The sequence below is a fragment of the Miscanthus floridulus genome, chromosome 7, assembly GCF_019320115.1.
Source record: "Miscanthus floridulus cultivar M001 chromosome 7, ASM1932011v1, whole genome shotgun sequence".
NCBI classification, from domain to species: domain Eukaryota; kingdom Viridiplantae; phylum Streptophyta; class Magnoliopsida; order Poales; family Poaceae; genus Miscanthus; species Miscanthus floridulus.
Genome location: NC_089586.1, coordinates 110,217,638 through 110,235,039, shown reverse-complemented (window position 1 = coordinate 110,235,039; position 17,402 = coordinate 110,217,638). Strand labels below are relative to the sequence as shown.

General features: G+C 51.0%; 2 protein-coding genes across 2 annotated transcripts; one reads left to right on the top strand and one right to left on the bottom strand.

Annotated features, from left to right (window-relative positions):
- Window positions 1-10,934: 10,934 nt before the first annotated feature.
- On the top strand, window positions 10,935-13,390 carry LOC136467548 (basic helix-loop-helix protein 79-like). The gene is made up of 6 exons (XM_066466299.1): window positions 10,935-11,758; window positions 11,861-12,091; window positions 12,208-12,342; window positions 12,446-12,772; window positions 12,869-12,947; window positions 13,256-13,390. The coding sequence occupies exons 1-6, from the start codon at window positions 11,495-11,497 to the stop codon at window positions 13,291-13,293; spliced, it is 1,074 nt and encodes a 357-aa protein (XP_066322396.1). The 5' UTR covers window positions 10,935-11,494; the 3' UTR covers window positions 13,294-13,390.
- Window positions 13,314-16,835, bottom strand: LOC136467549 (universal stress protein PHOS32-like). The gene is made up of 5 exons (XM_066466300.1): window positions 16,278-16,835; window positions 15,832-15,911; window positions 15,525-15,643; window positions 14,428-14,504; window positions 13,314-13,640 (listed from the first exon to the last, which is right to left on the bottom strand). Exons 1-5 carry the CDS (start codon window positions 16,543-16,545, stop codon window positions 13,615-13,617), a joined length of 570 nt encoding a protein of 189 aa, XP_066322397.1. The 5' UTR covers window positions 16,546-16,835; the 3' UTR covers window positions 13,314-13,614.
- Window positions 16,836-17,402: the final 567 nt, after the last annotated feature.

Sequence of the window (17,402 nt, the reverse complement as noted above, 5' to 3'; positions counted from 1 at the left end):
AGAGATCCCCTCTGTCCCGCCTCCCGCCGGCAGCGACAAATAGAAGACAACCCACAACGCCCCCACGCCGCCTGCGCAGTGGCTCCCAGCGGTCTGCGCGCAGAGGGAGCTGAGACGCCGGCTGCAGCCATGGCCCATGCCCCAGACGCTTGGATTGTACATACTCCTGCATGCATGGTGGGGTCAGTGATGCGTGCGCCTTCCAGACGAATGTATTTTTATTGCAAAGACGTGATTTTATTGGGAAAAACTAGAGTAGGGGAAATTGACATTATTGTATAGATATGCGCGACATGCATATACAGGACTACAAAAGGCTCGAGCACACTCATGGTCTCACAAAGCGCAGGCACGAGCTTTCCCACTAGAACACTGTAGCATTTGCGTAAGGTCGGCATCGATCGACATTGTTAGGTGTACTCGTGATCCCTACGTACATAGCTCTAACACACACCTAACAGGGCATGCATGCATATGGTTCCATTATTGTTCTTTTGCTTGACATGAGTGCATGGCAATTACCAACATGCATGATATATAGCATACAAGACAAGCAGCCCTTTATGCAACTACTGCAGCGATTGATCGATCCATGCACCGATGACTAGTGGCGGATGCTGAACAGAATTGAAGGGGGTGCTTGTCTCTCTTTTTTTTCTCTCTCTCTCTCTATTTTTCTTCTTTCCTCCGCCTCTTTTTCTCCCTCATCCTCTTCATATTTTCATTGATGCACCAGCTGTAGGGGGTTTCTTCTTTCCTCCGCCTCTTCTTCTCCCTCACCATCTCCATATTTTCATTGATGCACCAGCTGTAGGGGGGGCTGGAGCCCCCCCCCCCCCCCCGAAAGCCAAAAATTCAGTGACCATAAAAAAAGTTGATAAGAGAAAAGTATCTAATATATTTTACCAGTAAAGTATCTAACATTGGTACACCAAGCTCATGAATTAAGACTATCAATAAATAAATAAGGCTCGAGCTACTTGAAACAGGATTGGTACAGACAAAGGGCTAACTATGCTAAAAAACAATGACATCCAAATGCGCAGGCACACAATATCGAAAAATAGATGATTAACTATACAACAAGAACGTCTGCAGCATCATGAACTATGGTTGTGTAACATCATGAACGGCGAGCGATGGAGGACGAGCGACGTCAATCGGTCTACATATATGAAGACGACGGCTCGGGTGCACGACTCAGGTGGCGTCGAGGTAGCAGCGCGGTAGCCGAGGATGACAGCTCGGGTGCATGGCGCGGGCGAACGGCGAGGACTACGACGTGGACGTCGTGGAGACGACGGTGTTTCCAGGTGCACGATGCGGGCGAACGGCGAGGATGACGGCGCGACGTCGTGGAGACGGCAGTGTGGCAAGGGGAGGATGACGGCGCGGGCGCACAGACCAGACGATGGAGCAGGTCGTGGAGGGGAGATCGCACGGGGAAGGGAGATCGCACGGCGAGGTGATCTTGGGGTGACCTTACAGCGATCGATGATGTAGCCACAGGTGCATCCATCGGTAGGCAGACGGTGGATGATCCATTGTTGTTGCTTCTCCACTACACGACGAGGAAGAAGTAGGGGCGGCTCGATCGTGCAGGAGCTTGAGGAATGGGGTGTGCGACGATCATCTCCATGTAGCGACCAATGACGCGCTTGAGTCCTACCAAGAAGACGCGTTCGATCGTGTAGCGACGAGCGACGATGGTCTTCCGTGTTTGTAGCGCATGCAAATCAGGGTCAAGAATTTCATATTTGTGGCACGATGGCGGTACGATCGAGCGTGAGACGTGGGTGATCGCTTTCCTTGTTTGAGGCAATTAGGGTAGACTTTCCGTGTTTGTAGCGCATGCAAATCAGGGTCAAGACTTTCCGTATTTGTAGCGCATGCAAATCAGGGTCAAGACTTTCCGTGTTTGTCGCAAGAGGTTGGTGCATGCGGGAGATGTCGTGGGATCGCAGGCGTAGGCAGACGGACGAACCAAAACATATGTCGCACCAAAAAATGTCCACACTTTGTTCTTTTTAGTTGTAGGAAATATAGCATATATTGTGCTTTCACTTGTGTCTACCTGGTTGTGTTTGTTTGTGATTGTAGGGACTATGTTAACCAATTGTCGGGGTTATAACCCCGAGTGTCTCAAGGCACCGATTATATAGCAGGCCACGTAGCTCGTAATACAGCAGCTAGCGAAAGCCCGAATGATTGAGGCTCAGCTAAGCCAAGCGAACCAGGCCGGATGACAAGGCCGGGGTCAGTGACGAGCCCTCCTTCGTGCCTTAGCCACACGACGCTGGAAAGGCACACGACCTCTCCCCCGTCACGATCCCTGGAAGGAACGGGGAGAGGTCGAGCCCAGCCAAGCGCGCCTACTCTGACAAGAATAGGCATGCCGCACTGACCCTGACAAGACAATACCGTCCAGAGCTGCGATGACAGGTAAGACAATACCGCCTAGAGCGGTGACGACAGGTACGATGACCACCGGCCAGATATGGCCCGACGAGACAAGAGTACGATCCTGCCCACTACGGGATGTGATCCACGACAAGAGCCTTAACTCGAAGGCCATCTAGGCTGGCGGGAACCACGATCCCAACGATAGGGATCGTGCCCCCCCCCGCTCTCCAAGACAACAAGACAATCCACGACTCGGGGATGGCCACCAACTCTTGTACGACGCCCCAAGAAACCAAGAGACGATGATGAAGACCACGGCGGAGACCACGTCGCACAAGACGGCTGGCGAACTACCATCGTGTCTATAGTGCCGCCACGGCCGACACAGTAGCATCATGCCACACCATGCCGCGACGTGGCCACAAGACCATGACGACAGCCACGCCTGGACGTACTCCACAAGACGGCGTAGCTTGCAAGTCAAGTTAGATAGTCCCTCCCTTAGGATTACAACCCCTCGGTCAGGAGAACCTATTGCTTTGTATACGTCGTGACCCTAAACTCTATATAAGGGTAGCCAGGTGAAAGGTCCTTGTTTGGTTTTGGTAATTGAGTGACAACTTAGGTGGACTAATTGTGTTTATGTGAGATACACAGGTGATTAGTCCACAGGTACATGTGTGTGAGCAACATATGCCATGGAGGTGAAAATGGCTTGGAGATGTTGCAAAGCTCACACATGTGATGATGAAGGAGCTTAAATGCACATGAGACATGACATTGAGTCATGTGATTAAGGTGGAGAAGATCAAGACAAGACTTGGCTTGATGGACCGGTTGCAAGCGTGAAGGGCAAGTCGAAGGCTTTGGAGTGATGGACCGCGTGGCGGTGAAGCTTGAGCAAGACTTGGCGCTGATGGACGATGGCAACGGTGAAGAGCAAGTAGAGTCAAGATCGATGAACCAATATGATCATGTGATGATATGAAGTGGATCATATCATTGTTGATCGTGTTGGTGCATGTGTTGCATCGACATTAGAGGAGATGGAATGGAATGCGCAAGGCAAAGGTATAACCCAGGGCATTTCATTTCACCGGTCATAGGTGTGTAGAGAAGTTTATGATCGGGTTTAGGATAGATGGCCGTACTATCAAGAGGGGCAAACTTGTTTGCATATCGGTCATCTAGTGCCACTCAAGTGATCTAACTTTGCATTGTCGCTAGGATCGAGTGGCGTGGCAAGTTAAGTGGCTAACACACTTACACATGGTGGTGTACACTTGGTGGTGTTGGCACATTTACAAAGGCGGTGGTGTTTGCAGGGTTGAGATGGGTTTGGGTCCCTCTCTCTCTCCCACCGAGCTTGCGAGGCTCGATTCGGCGCTTTCGGGAAAATGGAGTGTCTATTTTCTATTGTGCCGGATGCAAATTCTTGTGGTTAGCACACTTGAGCAAGGGTGAAGAGAATGGAGAAGATGCTGGCGTCGGTCAACTGACCGGACGCTGGATCTGAATGCACCGGACGCTGGCAGGCTGCGTCCGGTCGCGCTGACGTACGGTGACGCAGTAGCTGGAGAGTGACCGGACGCTGGCTGCGTCCGATCACGTTTGACCAGACGCGTCCGGTCATGCTCGGGAGCTTACTGGAAACGACCGGACGCTGAGGGTCCAGCATCCGGTCAGTTGAGTGCTGCTGCGTCCGGTCAAGTCAAATGGCCATTGGAATCGGGACACGTGGCCGTCTGCGGGCGACCGGACGCTGAAGTCCAGCGTTCGGTCAACACGACCGGAGCGTCCGGTCGACCCGACCGTTGCCCAATGAAGGGGTAACGGCTAGTTTAGCCCTTGGGGCTATAAATAGAAGTGGCCTTCGGCCATGGCTGGTGTGGAGCACCTTAAGGGACTTAGTGTCCATGCTTGTGAGTGCTTGGGAGCCCTCCATCACACATATACTTGATAGTGATCATTCGATTGTGTGAGTGAGCGATTCTAGTGCGATTGCATCGTGAGGTTGCATCGAGTGGCACTAGGTGATCGAGTTGCAAGCCGGTGGTGCTTGTTACTCTTGGAGGTTGCCACCTCCTAGACGGCTTGGTGGTGGTCTCCGTCGAAGCGCGCAAGAAGCTTGTGCGGCGCTCCGAAGAAGTGCTTGTGAGGGGCATTGTGCTCGCCCCGCGGGAGTCGCGAAGAGCAACTTTAGTAAAGCGTGTCATTGAGCTACCCTCACTCAAGGGGTAGGTTCTTGTGGCGCCCGACGTGCGGGCTTAGCGGGTGATGCTAATTAGCCGCCGAACCACCAAGTGAGCGGTCGACACAACGGGGACTAGCGTGTTGGCAAACACGTGAACCTCGGGAGAAAAATCATCGTGTCAACATTGTTCTTCCCGTTGGTTTGCATCCCCGTTACACAAGCTTGCGTTTACTTTCATATACATTAAGCTTGTGTTGTTGCTCTTGTAATTAGATAGCTTGCGTAGCTTGATAATTACCTTCTTGCTTGTGTAGCATAGAAGTAGCTCCTTTGCGTGGCTAATTTGGTTTTAGTAACCTTGTTAGTCACATTGCTTAGTTTGTGTAACTAAGTATTTGCGCTCTCTAATTAGGCATTGGTTGCCTTGTTATTGAGCATTGCTAGTGAGCTTAGTTAGCTTTGTGCTTTTGCTTACTAGCATGTGTAGGAGCTCCCTTGTCGCTTAAAGTACTAGTGGCATATGTTTGTGTAACCTTGCTCCTAGAATTGTTTAGGAGAGCTCTAGCTAGTCCGGCACCTTTGTTGCATAATTGTTATCTTTGCAAGGTGCTAGTGAATACATATAGTGGGGTGTAGTCTTGGCTAAACCGTTAGTTTAAATTCCGTATTTGTATCGGTTAGCCGACGCGATTAAGTTTTAGAAAAGACTATTCACCCCCCCTCTAGTCGCCATCTCGACCCTTCACCAGGGCACCCATCTAGAAAGGATATTCTGAGTCCCCTACTCACTCACTCATTCACCGTCGTAGCAGGCTCCTAAAGCTTTCCTTTGGGCTGCCCGTCTCTTAGCTCTAGCTCTTCTTCCTCTTCCACCATTTTTGCACCCCCCCCCCCCATTGTAAGAACTTTAGAGCATTCAAGCGAGGAACACACACTCGATCATCTCTGAGACTGGACGTAGGGCTTCAGCCTAAACTAATATAAATCCTCATGTCTTTTAGATGTTACCATCGTCTTCCTAGAGCAGCACTATAATCGTATAAGTTTACTAGTCCGGTTTACGAAACACCGACACCGATCAAAGAAACTCATCAAGAAGTCATACACCAAGTTCAACTTGATTTGGAAGGGGGGGGGGGGGGAGCAACTAACAATTTAATGTAGGTTTTTACCTGCTAAGTCGGTATAGAAACCCCACTAAGCCAGGTTTGCCACTTGGGATGGTCTGATCATCAAACCCGATCAAGCCGGCTTGTAATACTGGCTAGGCCGGCTTTGGCAGAAGCATGCATCTTAACTGTAGAAAGTATTTCTTACAGCGAACCTAAAAAACATATATATTATAGTCAGGCGAATTTATGGTCGACGGTGTGGAAAAAAAAAACCTAGCATGTCCCGCGTTCTTAAAGCATAGGTAAAATGGATCGGCGGGGCAAGGAATTTATGAGTTTTCTTGAGCTGAGTGAGAAGTTCTCTACTTTAAGCTAAAATAGCTCGGGAGTGTCTAACCTTCGAAACCCAAGTTTTGTTAATGTATATGGTTTTTTAAATTGATGATTAAAGATAAAAAAAACATTTGACTCAAAAGGTAGGATATAAATTAATATAACATGTAATTTAAAACAGAGGGTGTACCATAGTGATGTCTGACGTTAATTTTTACACGTTAAGAAGCGATAGGACTTTCTTTGTGCCCCCCAAGATCACGAAAATGTTGGATCTTGTTTTCACCTAAAGAACCCACCATTTTTGTACGAGTCATTATTTTCCTTGATCGCGCAAAAGATTTGTGTCTCTTTGTATTGAGGTAGAGAAAAAAATTTAATAGAACATGCCTTAGGGGGGCAGAAGAGTTGTAATAGATGCTCGGATCCTTCTAGTATACTGAAAGCTACGGTGTTACATTGGACACTGATCAACCCGAATTGCGACGCCGGCTAGGAGGTCTATGCTCGGCTGCCGAGCGGCAACATCACCGCTTGCGCGCACCTACGTCGTTGTCCGCTAGGAAGAACTCACGTACCGCCTGTATATTACCTGGGTCACGCTGAAGATTTTTTTGTACACCTTTAGGACCGACGTCGACGGAGATGACATCTCACGATACGACGTCGGAATACCTAATATGCTCTACATCGCTAACCGCTTGCTCCTCTTGGGAGCGTACGAATCACTATTACGTGTTCTTTTTATAGTTGCGACGGAACCAAACTTTATTTAAAATCATGTAGCCTGCCCGCAAAAACAACGGAAGCTTAGGTAAGCAGGCATTAGTCTGCTTGGCTACTGTCCTAGAACAACGCCAGATTGTTCCGAAGGGGACTTATCATTTATACGGAGCCACTGAGGACACATCACCGTAAATAGCATATACAGGCCAAAATACAAAGGAAAAAGTTCATTTTTGGCCCTCTAACTATGGCTGCAGTTTGTTTCTAGCTCTCTAACTCGAAAACCAGACACGTGCAGTCCCTTAACTCTTAAAACCGTTTAAAATTGGCACTCGCGTCCATTCGACCGTGGTTTCGGCCCAGTCAACCCGCAACGACCGCGGTTTCGGCCCAGTCCTCATCCTTTCGCTACTGCCGCGCGGTCAACGAGCGAGAGCAGAGAGGGAAGGAGAGAGAGAGAGAGACAGCGCGCGTGTAGGGCGGAACGGAGGGGGCAGAGGGCACTGGGGCGCCGGCGGCGGTCCTGGGGCCTCGGCGGAGCAGGCTCCGACGTGAGCTAGGCGGCAACGGGGCTCGGCATGGAGGCGGTGGCTCGCAGCGGCCCAAGGCGGCGTCCGTCTCGGCGCGACGGCGGCTTCAGTCGCAGCGGCGCGGCAGGCAAGGGCGGCTACGAGTGGGCATGGCGTTCCTGCGGCCTCGTCGCGTAGGGCTCCGTGGCCCGTGCGGCTCGGCAAAGCAGAGCGGAGTCGGGTGAGCGGCCTCCTACGGTGCTCGACTCCAGTGCGATGGCGAGCAGTGGCTAGCCCGTTCTGCGACGGCTGCGGCGAGCGCGGCTCCGGCGGCTTCTTCGAAGGGCCATGGACCAAGGTGGCCTTCGGGTCCGGCGGTGCTCAGCCGATTCGGGCTAGCGGGAGGTCAGTGGCGGTCTTCGACGAGCCAAGGCAGAGCTCTGCTGCGGGGCTAGCCGCGGCAGCAGACTAAGGGCGGCGGCTGCTGCCTGAGGTGGAGGCCAAGAGAGGAGGGGCACTCCGCCGTTCCTTGCTCACGTACAGGCACACCAAGAGCGCCATGTGCTCCGTTGCGCTCTGCCTCGGTGTCGCGGAACCGACCACATCTGCTGCCGCCTTGGTCGCGGGCGGTGTCTCTGCTGCCGTAGCCGCGCAGGTGGTGTGGACCCCGGTCGACGTCGTCAGCCGGAAGATCCTACTCGTGGACGACGTGCGTGGCCTGTACCGCGGCCTCGGTGTCTTGGTGTTGACCTACGCGCCCTCCAGCGGCATGGGGAGGAGGGCCACGGCTGAACCTCCATGGCGTCGAGGCGGGTCGGCGCGGGGAGACGCGCGAGTCGGGCGTGGAGCGGCCACAGCCGGACCTCCATGGCGTCGAGCGGCCGCGCATGGGGAGGCAGGCGTCGAGCGTCCACAGCCAAAGCTCCATGGCGTTTAGCACCTGCGCGGGGAGGGCGGGTGTCGAGGCCGCGACCGGACCTCCACGGCGTCGAGCGGCCGCAGCCGGAGCTCCATGGCGTCCAGTGGTCGAGGCCGCAGGGTCGTCCCTGTCTGTTGTTGGTCCGCCTGGTCCGCGTCGCCTTCCTATACAACGACGACGTGCTTCTGATTCCTGTTCCAGCGGCAGCTCGAACTCAGCACTGCGTGCGGCGTCGGCGCAGTAGGAGCCCGTAGCCGCGGATGAAGAGCTGCTGCGCGGGGAGACACCGAGGCGGAGCGCAACGGAGCACACAACACTCTTGGTGTGCCCGTACGTGAGCAAGGAACGACGGAGCACCCCTCCTCTCTTGGCCTCCACCTCGGGCAGCCGCCGCCGCCCTCAGTCAGCTGCCGTGGCCAGCCCCACAGCAGAGATCTGCCTCAGCTCGTCGGAGACCGCCATCGACCTCCCGCCAGCCCGAATCAGCTGAGCACCGCCGGACCCGAAGGCCACCTTGGTCCACGGCCCTTCGAAGAAGCCGCCGGAGCCGCGCTCGCCGCAGCCGTCGCAGAACGGGCTAGCCACTGCTCGCCATCGCACTGGAGTCGAACACCGCAGGAGGACGCTCACCCGACTCCGCTCTGCTTTGCCGAGCCGCACGGGCCACGGAGCCCTACGCGATGAGGCCGTAGAAACACCGTGCCCGCTAGTAGCCGCCCTCGCCTGCCGCGCCACCGCGACTGAAGCCGTCGTCGCGCTGAGACGGACGCCGCCTTGGGCCGCTGCGAGCCGCTGCCTCCATGCCGAGCGCCGTTGCCGCCTAGCTCACGCGCGGAGCCTGCTCCGCTGAGGCCCCAGGACCGCCGCCGGCGCCCCAGTGCCTTCTGCCCCCTCCGTTCCGCCCTGCGCGCGCTGTCTCTCTCTCTCTGTCTCTCTCTCTCTCCTTCCCTCTCTGCTCTCGCTCGTTGACCGCGCGGCAGTCGCGAAGGGATAAGGACTGGGCCGAAACCGCGGTCGTGGCGGGTTGACTGGGCCGAAACCACGATCGAATGGGCGCGAAGGCCAATTTTAAACGGTTTCGAGAGTTAAGGGACTGCGCGTGTCTGGTTTTCAAGTTTGAGGGCTAGAAACAAACTGCAGTCACAGTTATAGGGCTAAAAATGGACTTTTTCCAAATACAAATCCTCAACTTCATCCTTGCTCTGCCAAGTGAAAGCCGCCGGTTCTAGTCTTCGATACGCCATGCCCTGTCTTCACTCGATTTTCAGCTTTCAAAACGCGATGACAGATCTCAGAATGCTTTATGCTTCCGGATTCGTATCAGGAGTCACTGGAGTCAGGCCTGATCATTGCTGGACCTGGCTATGTGCACGTGTACAGTGCCCGTCGTAGTACTCCTTTGCTCCATTTTTATTTCAAGGAAAGATTCCTTTTCTTCCATTTTGATCATGAGAAAATTGCTTTGTGTATATGTCCACTTAGAGTGGCACATCCTAATCCATAAGCTCAATCTGCTCAATGTAAATTATTTACATCTTTTTAGTTTTTCTTGATAAAATATGTCTAACTCTAATAGAGATAATAAAAAAATGAGGGAGTAAGACGACATCCATAGTTGTAGTATAACCGCAAATCCACAATAGTTACCGTTGCTCTTTGCTTCCTCAACCCTTCATCGTTCCCCATCACTCTTCTAGATCCGACCTAGATTCCTTTACATCTCGGATCCTTTTTTTCTCTCCTCCAATAAATTCGGTGGCGGGGTAAGGGAGGAGGCCTGACCTTTCTATACCCTTCTAGTTTCTTTTTGTAGTTTTCTTGGTGTGTTTCGTCTGAATAGGCTCCCCCCGTCCCGCTACCTCCTGTAGTTCTTGGCGGTCTCAAGTTTGGAGTTGCCATTGCCGACGGCTATGGCAAGGCCACTCCCATCACCAAAAGAGGTCATCACTTAGGGAAGAATAAAATAAAGATCTTTGTCAAGCAGCGCTCCAGGATTGTCGTGACCAAGTCCTTATTCCTCTTCGGCGACTAGCTCACTATGCTTTTGGTTTCTCAAATTAAGCTCGACTGCCTTCCACGGGACTCTATCGACCTCTCCTTTGTTTCGGCATTTCACCCCTCAACATTTGTCTTCGTCAGAGATTCTCTACCATGAAGGACATCAAAGACCACTCCAACATCTGCTCTTTGAAACAAGGCCCTTCCGCCCCAGTGTCTCACAACCTTTGTATAGCCTGGGACTTACCCGTGGTCTGTGTCGCCATCATCCTCGTTGTCAATTAGGACTAGGTTCTTCTTAATCACAAGTGTTTGTAATGCTACTTCGTTAATTAATATACCTATGTCGTCATAAAAATAGTAACTGCCACTGCCAGTAGTTTAGGGCATGTTTGGATTCCTTGCTGGTGCTCACCTTGCCTGGCCGAGCAAAGTTCATGGTGTTTGGTTCCTTTATCCGCTGCCTTGTTATTCATACTTTCAAGATTTATCCTTGCTTGATCAAGAGAGCCAATTTGGCTTGTCTCCGCTGGCAAGGTTGTCTTTGGCTAGCGACTAGCGAGGCAACAAGGTGAGAGATCCAACACGCCCTTACTATCTTTCTGGTGACCTTACCTGTTACTGTGGAAAGCCAACGTGGCAGAGAACGTGTGGTCAGTCACTGGGGCCCGGCCAGCACAGAGAAGATAGAGCTGTCCTTGCTGTTATTGCAGCTGTCGTCTCCCCCCTCTCGTCCTTTTTGCAGCATCAGGAAAAATTCAGAATGGCGCATCTCACTGTCAGCACACGCACAGCTAGAACCCAAAGCCTTTGCCGTTTGCACTCTTTTCACACCTCTCCAATATAATCTCCATCGAAAGCTTCATTCGGAACGCGTGAATTTTGAAGATGCTCATGCGTTAACTAGATGCTAAAAGAGCTAGGTTTTCGTAGGCATCGATCTTGGGTGTTCATTTCTGATGCCCTGCTGCTTTGCAGTTTCCATGGCCAAGTACCATCACCCCAAGCAAAGGGCGCCGGGCTCCCCTATCTATCCACCCGTCGTTCTCCCTATATATATGGATTGGGAAATTTTCCAGGAGGGCACACAAGCCGGGAAGCGAAAGGGACGCGCAAGCTTCACCCACAAGACCCTCTCCTACGCCACACACCCCTCCTACATAATTGCTAACCACGCTGCTTCAATTCACTCATCATCATCGGTGGCTCACAGACCTGCACCAAGCAGCTGAGGCAAAGCTTGTCCCAAGCACCTGAGCCTTAGGACTCGGCGTTGATACCGTCTCCGGGGTTGCTGATAATGGCGCGATGCCAGGGGACCGTCGAGAGCCTCTGCCAGGGGCTGCTCGACCTCGACGACGACAAGTTCAGCGCAATGTGCAGCGCCTTCGGCTACCTCCAGGAGTGGCCGGACCTGAGCGCCATGTGCGGCGCGAATCTCGGCGTGCCTGCCGTGGCGGCGGCGGCCCCGAGCGCCGGCGACGGCAACGACTCCTCCTCTTGCAGCGGCAGCGGCGGCGGCGGGTTCAGGAAGAGGAAACCGGACGAGTACCTCGATGCCAAGGTGAGAGATTCAGGCATGGACGGTGCTGGTTGCCGGAGCAAGGCTTTCTGCTGGATTGTCAAGTCTTTGACTGACAGGAGTGTCAAAAACTGAAATTGGCAGGGTGGTGCAAGCGACATGAGCAAGAGACCCAGAGGGAAGCAGCTGTCTGGCCTCTCTGAGATCGCGGCTCCCGGGAAAGGGAAGCAGGAGCGGCCAAAGGCTGGCACCAAGAAGAAGGCCGAGGCTGCGTCGACGGCGGCGGCGGCTGCGGCTGCCGGCCAGAAGACCGACTACATCCACGTCCGGGCCCGCCGCGGCCAGGCCACCGACAGCCACAGCCTTGCCGAGCGGGTAAAACATTAACAGCTAAATTACTGAACAAACATCTTTGCGTGCTCCATGCTTGCTCATGGTCACCGACCCTGCCGCGTGCATCAGAATTCATGGCCGAACGAATTGACGTGCAGGTGAGGAGGGAGAGGATCAGCGAGCGGATGCGGTACCTGCAGGAGCTGGTGCCCGGGTGCAACAAGGTCACGGGCAAGGCCGGCATGCTCGACGAGATCATCAACTACGTCCAGTCCCTGCAGAAGCAAGTCGAGGTACTGACCGGCCGGCCGGCCTGCTTCGTCTTCTCCGCTTCTTCCAGCTAGCTAAGCTAGTGTTGTTACGCGATCGCTCACCGGAGGTTCTCCTTGCTTGCAGTTCCTGTCCATGAAGATCGCAGCTTCCAACCCGGTGGTGAGCTTCAACATCGTCGAGGACCTCTTCGGCCAGCAGCTGAAGCAGGCGTGCAGCCCGGCGGCAGCCCTGCCCGCGATGGCTCTGCCGGCCGGCCAGCTGGAGCCGTCCTGCCTTCAGATGAGCCCCATGCAGCAGGTGCATCCATCTGCAGCGGCAAGCTCCACTGGCTTTGGGCTGGACATGGTCGTCAACAACCTGTACGCGCCCGCCGCCGCGAGCTGCCCTGTGTCGGCTGCCCCGTCGGTATCGGTGGCGGCCGGACCGTCGACGATCGAGCCGTGCCTCAACGTATGCACTCCTAGCTGCGAATCAGTGGTCTTCGAGTTTGCTGCTACCTCCTGTTCTGAAGCCCGAACTGAACTGAGTGTCTTGTGCTTTGTGCAGGTGATTGGAACTGCTGCCTGGGATATTGGCGCCCATAATTTGTTCAGCGGATTTGATGCACAATTTCAGTCAGTAGAAAGTGAGTAGCTTGCTTCTTGAAGGCCAAGCCAGCAGTTACTTTGCCTCATGTGAAATGAAAGAACACAATAGTGGTTAGATCAGGGTAAATATACCCCAACCTGAACATGTTTAAAGTTCAGAGACATAATGGTCGTACATGCCATCACAGAATTCTCAAACTGGCAGACGATCAAATAACTCTACCAAAAATGAGCACATCAAATAAATTTTGACTATGTTCATGCAAATTCAGTGCATTTGTCCCTATACATTTAACTCCAGCATAACTGCATAAGTGACTGAATCCAGCTACTACTTTCCCTGCAGGTGACTGTTTGCTAGACAACCACAAAATGGAAATGTAAGAAGAATTAATCCTCATTGCTGGAGTTTTAACCACGGCAGAATTTGTGGCTGAAGATTCTTTATTCATATCAACTGTACTAATGAAGTATCCTGTCAGCAATGGCAATACAACTACATTTCTTGTGTTATATGTTTGTCTGCTACTCTCCCAATTTCTAAACATTCCTTCAGAGCCAAGCTACACAGAGGGTTCAGAACTTCAGATTACAAGCAAAGCGCTTAAAAACATGTTCCCACAACAAACCAACACCAATATACAACACTTTATCACCTAAACTGACAGTACAACAAACAGGAACAATTCTCCTACTCATTTTCCTTCAAAGCACAGACTGTTCACCAGCTTCTGCAAAGACATAATTCAACCTTACTTGTAACAGAAGTAAAGGATAATTCGCTTGCACAGTATACACTGACAATGACCACCGCAAAGGATTTGAGTGCAGAGATATCAGCCGAATCTTATTTCGATATTAACATGTACCTTTTTTTTTTGCGAGGGATATTAACATGTACCTACACTGACATGGCACATGATTTGAGTGCATTAAGGTACTGGCTGAATCTTATTTCGATTTTCACGAATACTACAAATTTCTTGTGAACCACAGAAAAAGTATTTGTTCAGAACACAACATAATTTTAGGCCCCAAGAAACATAGTTTTGAGTTCTCGTTGTGGATAGATCAACAAAAGTTCAGCCTAAAAAACATCTAATTGTTTTCAGGGGTCATAACATTACTCTCTCTACAAAGAGGGGGGGGGGGGGGGGGGGGGGGGGGGGGGCATCAGTTCTCTCCCTTCGCCCATCCAATTGTGCTGATCTCGTCAACAAGACTTCAGTGTGCAGAGTAAATGAACAGTTCTTTATTTTTCACATGTTTGGTCGTCAGAAAGATCCAAAAACAGCTTGCAATTATTTGATACAGGAGAGACTCAAAGACATAGGACAAACTATTTCCTTGTGCCACAACAAGACTTGATGCTTCTTGTGCTTATCCGCAGCCTGTGCATATCAGGGTGTGCATTCACAAATGCATGCTATGCTTGGTAGCACCATAGCAATGACCTTTACTTGATACCCAGTCTATTTTCGTGAAATGCTTGATACAAAGTAAAGAACTTGAACTAACCTTTGCCAGGCACAATGATAATTGGTGCTGCTTTACAGTTGTGGAAGCAATACTCACTGACACTTCCCTGCAACACACTACAGTACAAAGGCAAAGTTAGAGATATACTTATAAATGCAATCTACAGCTCACGTTCAGCAATAAAATATGAACTAGCCACCAAAAGGTAAAAAGAACAAATAATAAACAACGTTTAATTGCATTCATTTGCTTTAGTGCCAAAAATGCTTCTTGTCATTTCAGACGATTCTGCAAATTATCAAGTTATCTAAAAAGGCATTCTAGTCACTGTTCTTTCCATGCATTTGTACAAGCATCTCACCATAATTCAGCCAAAGTCGCTTTTTATACTGAGCAATCAGACCTACCTTCTCGAATCATTGAATTTGAGCATGGGCTCAGCACATTTCAGCAAGCTTGCAAAGTAAGAGGTCCAGGCACAAATCATGAGGATATTGTTTTACATCAAAAGGGGTAAAGGCAAGGATATTTCATATCTGAATCTTGCAAGATCTTTTTGCTTCCAATGGTGATGTTTACTTTTCCAAACAGCAGGACCATGCCTGCCCTAATTTCACAACATGCAACCAATTATGGCGTTAATTAGACAGATCCCTTGGTATTCTAAAGCCAGTAAACAATCCCTTAGCATCAAGACATCTCTTCACTGTTGACATATCAGAACTGAAAACATGTAGTTTTATTACTGTGATAAAGTTTCTTTTTCTTGAAGTAATTCTTTTAGATAGTGAATTTGTGATCAAATATTTGTATTCATAACTTGCAAGTAACAAGACAGGTGTATTGCAGGAACGCAATCACAGAAGTGTTCCAAAGAAGAGATGCGTGATAAATAAAAATGTCGCAAAGGAAATTGTAGGACAACTTTTATGATTACATGCAGTATGCGAAATTTCATTTTCGAAGGGATAGTAGCAGTATTATGACTTCAAATGATCAGAAATTTTCTACTTGCAAAGTTGGCTGGATATAAAGCTAAGTCAAGAAGACCATAAGCTATAAAGCTAATTCAAAAGGGTTGGATATCTAAATGTGCCACAGATATAAAAAGGGTTTGGAGTTTAAGAGTCGGGTACCTTTTAATAAGGCCTCTACCACGTGTACCAAGAATGACAGCAGCGGGCTTCAGTCGATCTGCTTCTCGGCAAATAACTTTTCCAGCATCACCTTCAACAATTCTGGCCTTGGTTGGGACCTTACAAATTCCCAATTGAAGGCACATGTATCAATTCCTTGAGGAAAATATGGAAAAGAAGCAAAAACAGAAATTCACAAATGTACATACTTTGCATCAACTCTGTTTTTGTCAGAAATCATTTACAGAACATGAAATGCTTCTACGCATAATGGTACAAAAATATATAAAGGAGGAAGAGAGCATACCAGTAACGTCTTGAATGCCTCAACGGCTAAATCCTCCATCAGTTCCTGACTTTTATCATACACAATCTCATTTTGCAAACCTGTACAGATCGAAATTCACATTCAGCCAGAGCAATTCTTTATGTAGTGCCTCACACATCTTCGGGAGAGAGATTGGGGGAGGCGGGCAAATATGAGCAAACCCCCTAGTTTGTAAGATAGAGGTGACTCCGTGTGCCATTCATAATACTAATCTAACTTTTTTTCGAGTAAACATGCATAACTAGATGGCTGAAGGCAGGACTGATCCACACACACGTCGATCCATTTGAACTATAAACAACAAATATAGATGGTAATATTGAGTTCAACAACCTACGGCGCCAGGTTTTTAAGTTCCGAATAGCTAGGTACATGGAGCAGACAGATAGGGTTCAGAGTCGACGGAAGGCAGGAAGGGGCTCAACTGGACACGGCGTGGACGAGGTGGACCGTGTCGGCCATGCGCGCGATGTGCGCGAGCGACCAGTCGAAGGCGTGCTTGGAGTTTGGGCCGAAGTCGACGGCGACGAGGAGGTCCCTGCCGCGGCGGCGCTCACCGGTCTCCCGCTCGAGCTCCGGCGGCGCGCCGTCGGGGACCACGGGGACGAGGTGCGGCAGCACCACCTCCCGCCAGCTGTACTCCTCCACGTCCTCCTCCACCGTCTCCATCCACCGCGCGCTCCCTCGCTCCATTCAAACAACTACAGGCGGCGGTTGCGAGCGGCGACGGAGCCCAGAGTGCGGACAGTTCCCCTCACGGATTACGATTACGAATACGGCAGCACGGGGGATGATGGATTGCGGCGGTTGTGGCGGGGGCGGCCGCATTAATCCCCGGCAGGTTCCGTATACGCGTGACTTGTGGACTCGTGTTCCTCGTTGAAAAATCCTCTGAATTTCCTCTCGTGTGCCGCGGATTTCTACGGTTTTTCCTACGGTGCTGCCTGCTGCGGAGATCAAGGCATTCTAGCACATCACGTACTGATCGCAGCGTAGAAGTAGAAGGAGATGTGACTCGTCAGTCAAAAAGAAATCAGCATCAGAAGATACGTATGCTTCTACTACAAGTTTACTGGGGTCGGTGTCAGCAAGGCACCAGCCATAGCGGCCTCATGGCGTCAGCGACTACGCGCACGGGACGGGGTACGGCGTCCTTCCAGAAGGTTGGGTTGAGTATACAAGTCCAAGATCTCCTGTCACGCGACGACGGTTCGCTGAGATATGAGTTTGTTTGAATCTTAATCGTGTTTTGTTACCGTGACAAATAGGATTAAATTCGTGCTTGATCCCCTCTACTGGCGCCCGACACTGCATTATTTGGGTCAAACCGCCTGTTCGCTGATTAATTTCTGAAGGTGCTGATTTGCTGTGAGAAAAAAATACTATTGAATAACTAATAAGCTTTAGCCGAAACCAACTAACCTGAAAAAGAGGTGGATCACGCCATCGCCACCAACCTCTACTACGGCTGGCCTCGCCGTACTCGTTGGGCGTCGTCCAAGTCACGCAAACAAGGACGAGAGGCAAGTGGCTACTACCCGATGACACCG

Bases quoted from the DNA above. Each gene is read 5' to 3' on its own strand.
- LOC136467548 (XM_066466299.1), top strand. From the start codon at position 11,495: ATGGCGCGATGCCAGGGGACCGTCGAGAGCCTCTGCCAGGGGCTGCTC. The intron at 12,092-12,207 runs GTAAAACATTAA...ATTGACGTGCAG, and splicing joins GCCACAGCCTTGCCGAGCGG to GTGAGGAGGGAGAGGATCAG. The intron at 12,948-13,255 runs GTGAGTAGCTTG...CTTTCCCTGCAG, and splicing joins ACAATTTCAGTCAGTAGAAA to GTGACTGTTTGCTAGACAAC.
- LOC136467549 (XM_066466300.1), bottom strand. From the start codon at position 16,545: ATGGAGCGAGGGAGCGCGCGGTGGATGGAGACGGTGGAGGAGGACGTG. The intron at 14,505-15,524 runs GTACCCGACTCT...TTTGTACTGTAG, and splicing joins GGTAGAGGCCTTATTAAAAG to TGTGTTGCAGGGAAGTGTCA. The intron at 13,641-14,427 runs GTTAGTTCAAGT...ATGTCTTTGCAG, and splicing joins TATCATTGTGCCTGGCAAAG to AAGCTGGTGAACAGTCTGTG.